This window comes from Galeopterus variegatus, unplaced genomic scaffold (genome assembly GCF_000696425.1).
Source record: "Galeopterus variegatus unplaced genomic scaffold, G_variegatus-3.0.2 Scaffold18061, whole genome shotgun sequence".
NCBI classification, from domain to species: domain Eukaryota; kingdom Metazoa; phylum Chordata; class Mammalia; order Dermoptera; family Cynocephalidae; genus Galeopterus; species Galeopterus variegatus.
In genome coordinates, this window is record NW_007744172.1 from 1 (window position 1) to 2,114 (window position 2,114).

Sequence of the window (2,114 nt, forward strand, 5' to 3'; positions counted from 1 at the left end):
AAAGGCAAACCTTGTCTTCGGGCTTCATTGAGCAATTCATGCTTTTTTTGAAGTTGACGATTTTTTTCAGCCTGTCTTCCCAATTGGCTCAGTTTCAAGGCATCTTCAGATGCATTATCTGTCTCTGAAACACCAGCATGTCCTAATGATTCTTTGCCAGCTTGTCCGGGTCGGCCCTTTTCCTTCTTGCCAAACAAGCGGCCGATAGAGGACTTGATGCCCTTCTTCTTTGGGGCTTTGTGGAGCAAGTCCTGGCTGCTGTTAATCCTGTTGGGATTGCTCACGGGACCGTCCTGGGAGCCTGTCGAGTTTCTCCCGTCCCTGAGATCCTCATGGCTGAGTGTGTGCAATGCCCCCTTATGCAGCCTGTCTCCCCGGAGTGCCCTCGGGGAGGCCGGAGGGGAGCTTTCACATTTTATCGTTGTCTTGTCATCTCGTGCCTCCTCTCTGGATGCTGGCAACAGAGTCATGATTCCCAGTCTGTCTACTTCCCTGGCTGGGCTGTGAGGAATCCTCCTTGGGGTGGAACGGCCGCTGCCTGAAGGGGAGGTGCTGGCAAGCGAGGAAGCAGGGTGGGGTGGAATGGAGCTCATTGATGTAAAACAACCAAGATCGTCTAAGCTTCCACTACCAACTCTCCTTCCAATCTCCTCTGCTCGCTGCTCTGTGTTTTCCTTTTCCTCTTGTATCTCTTTGTTGATGGCATCCAGCTGCTCTTGAGGCATCATGGCTAATATCTGTGCATCAGCCTGTCCACTGGGTGACAATAGATCAACTGAGCTGAGTAGAGTGTCCCTGTCATCTTCGCCACCAGACACATCGACATCGCNGTTCTTGGTTCTTTTCCTCCAGCTGCGCCTCCATCTGTCTTAACCTTTCTTCAATGTTGCCCTGTCTCTCTTCAGCCTTCTCCCAGAGCGCTGCCACCCTCTGGGCCAGCTCCGCCTCCACCTCCGGGAGTGTCTGGGCTTTCCTCATGGTCTGCTGCAGCGTTTGCTCCGCTAATTCCAGCCGTTCCTGTAACTGGCGGTTTTTATCCTCCATCTGTCGATGCATAGAATCTTTGTTTGCAATTTCATTTTCAAGCTTATCATTGGCTTCACGCTGTGCAGTGAGGTAGCGTTTTTCAAGAGTAGTGATTCTCTCTTCCATGTCTTCCTTCTGGGCCTTGGCTTCACGGATGTCCCATTGCAATTTTGTGTTCATCTCCTCAGATTTGATCAAGTCTTCCCTGGCCCTGTAGAGATCTTCNGATTTTTTTCAGCCTGTCCTCCCAATTTGCTCAGTGCCAAGGCATCTTGAGATGCATTATCTGTCTCTGAAACACCAGCATGTCCTAATGATTCTTTGCCATCTTGTCCAGGTCTGCCCTTTTCCTTCTTGCCAAACAAGCGGCTGATAGAGAACTTGATTCCCTTCTTCTTAGGGGCTTTCTGGAGCGAGTCCTGGCTGCTGTTACTCCTGCTGGGATTGCTCACGGGACCGTCCTGGGAGCCTGTCGAGTTTCTCCCATCCCTGACGTCCTCATGGCTGAGTGTGTGCAATGCACCCTTATGCAGCCTGTCTCCCCGGAGGGCCCTCAGGGAGGCCGGAGGGGGGCTTTCCCATTTTATCGTTGTCTTGTCATCTCGCACGTCCTCTCTGGATGCTGGCAACAGGGTCATGATGCCCAGTCTGTCTACTTCCCTGGCTGGGCTGTGAGGAATTCTCCTTTGGGTGGAATGGCCACTGCCTGGAGGGGAGGAGCTGGCAAGCGAGGAAGCAGGGTGGGGCGGAATGGAGCTCATTGATGTAAAACGACCAAGATCGTCTAAGCTTCCACTACCAACTCTCCTTGCAATCTCCTCTGCTCGCTGCTCTGTGTTTTCCTTTTCTTCTTGCATCTCTTTGTTGATGCCATCCAGCTGCTCTTGAGGCATCATGGCTAATGTCTGTGCATCAGCCTGTCCACTGGGTGACAACAGATCAACTGAGCTGAGTAGAGTGTCCCTGTCATCTTCGCCACCAGACACATCGACATCGCTCTCAAAAGCTTGTGCTACATTTGCTAAGACACTAGCCTGTTGGGCACGTTCCCAATCCTGTTCATTAAAATATCTTAGGGTCCATAGAAC

The 2,114-nt window shown here is 51.8% G+C and overlaps 1 protein-coding gene across 1 annotated transcript in view; it reads right to left on the reverse strand.

Annotated features, from left to right (window-relative positions):
• Positions 1-798: 798 nt before the first annotated feature.
• The window catches only part of LOC103582831 (liprin-alpha-1-like), a 4,014-nt gene continuing 2,698 nt past the window's right edge, over positions 799-2,114 (reverse strand). Inside the window, exon 4 of the mRNA XM_008564316.1 lies at positions 799-1,209. Coding sequence (XP_008562538.1) covers positions 799-1,209 — 411 coding nt within the window. The remainder of the gene's footprint in view (positions 1,210-2,114) is intronic.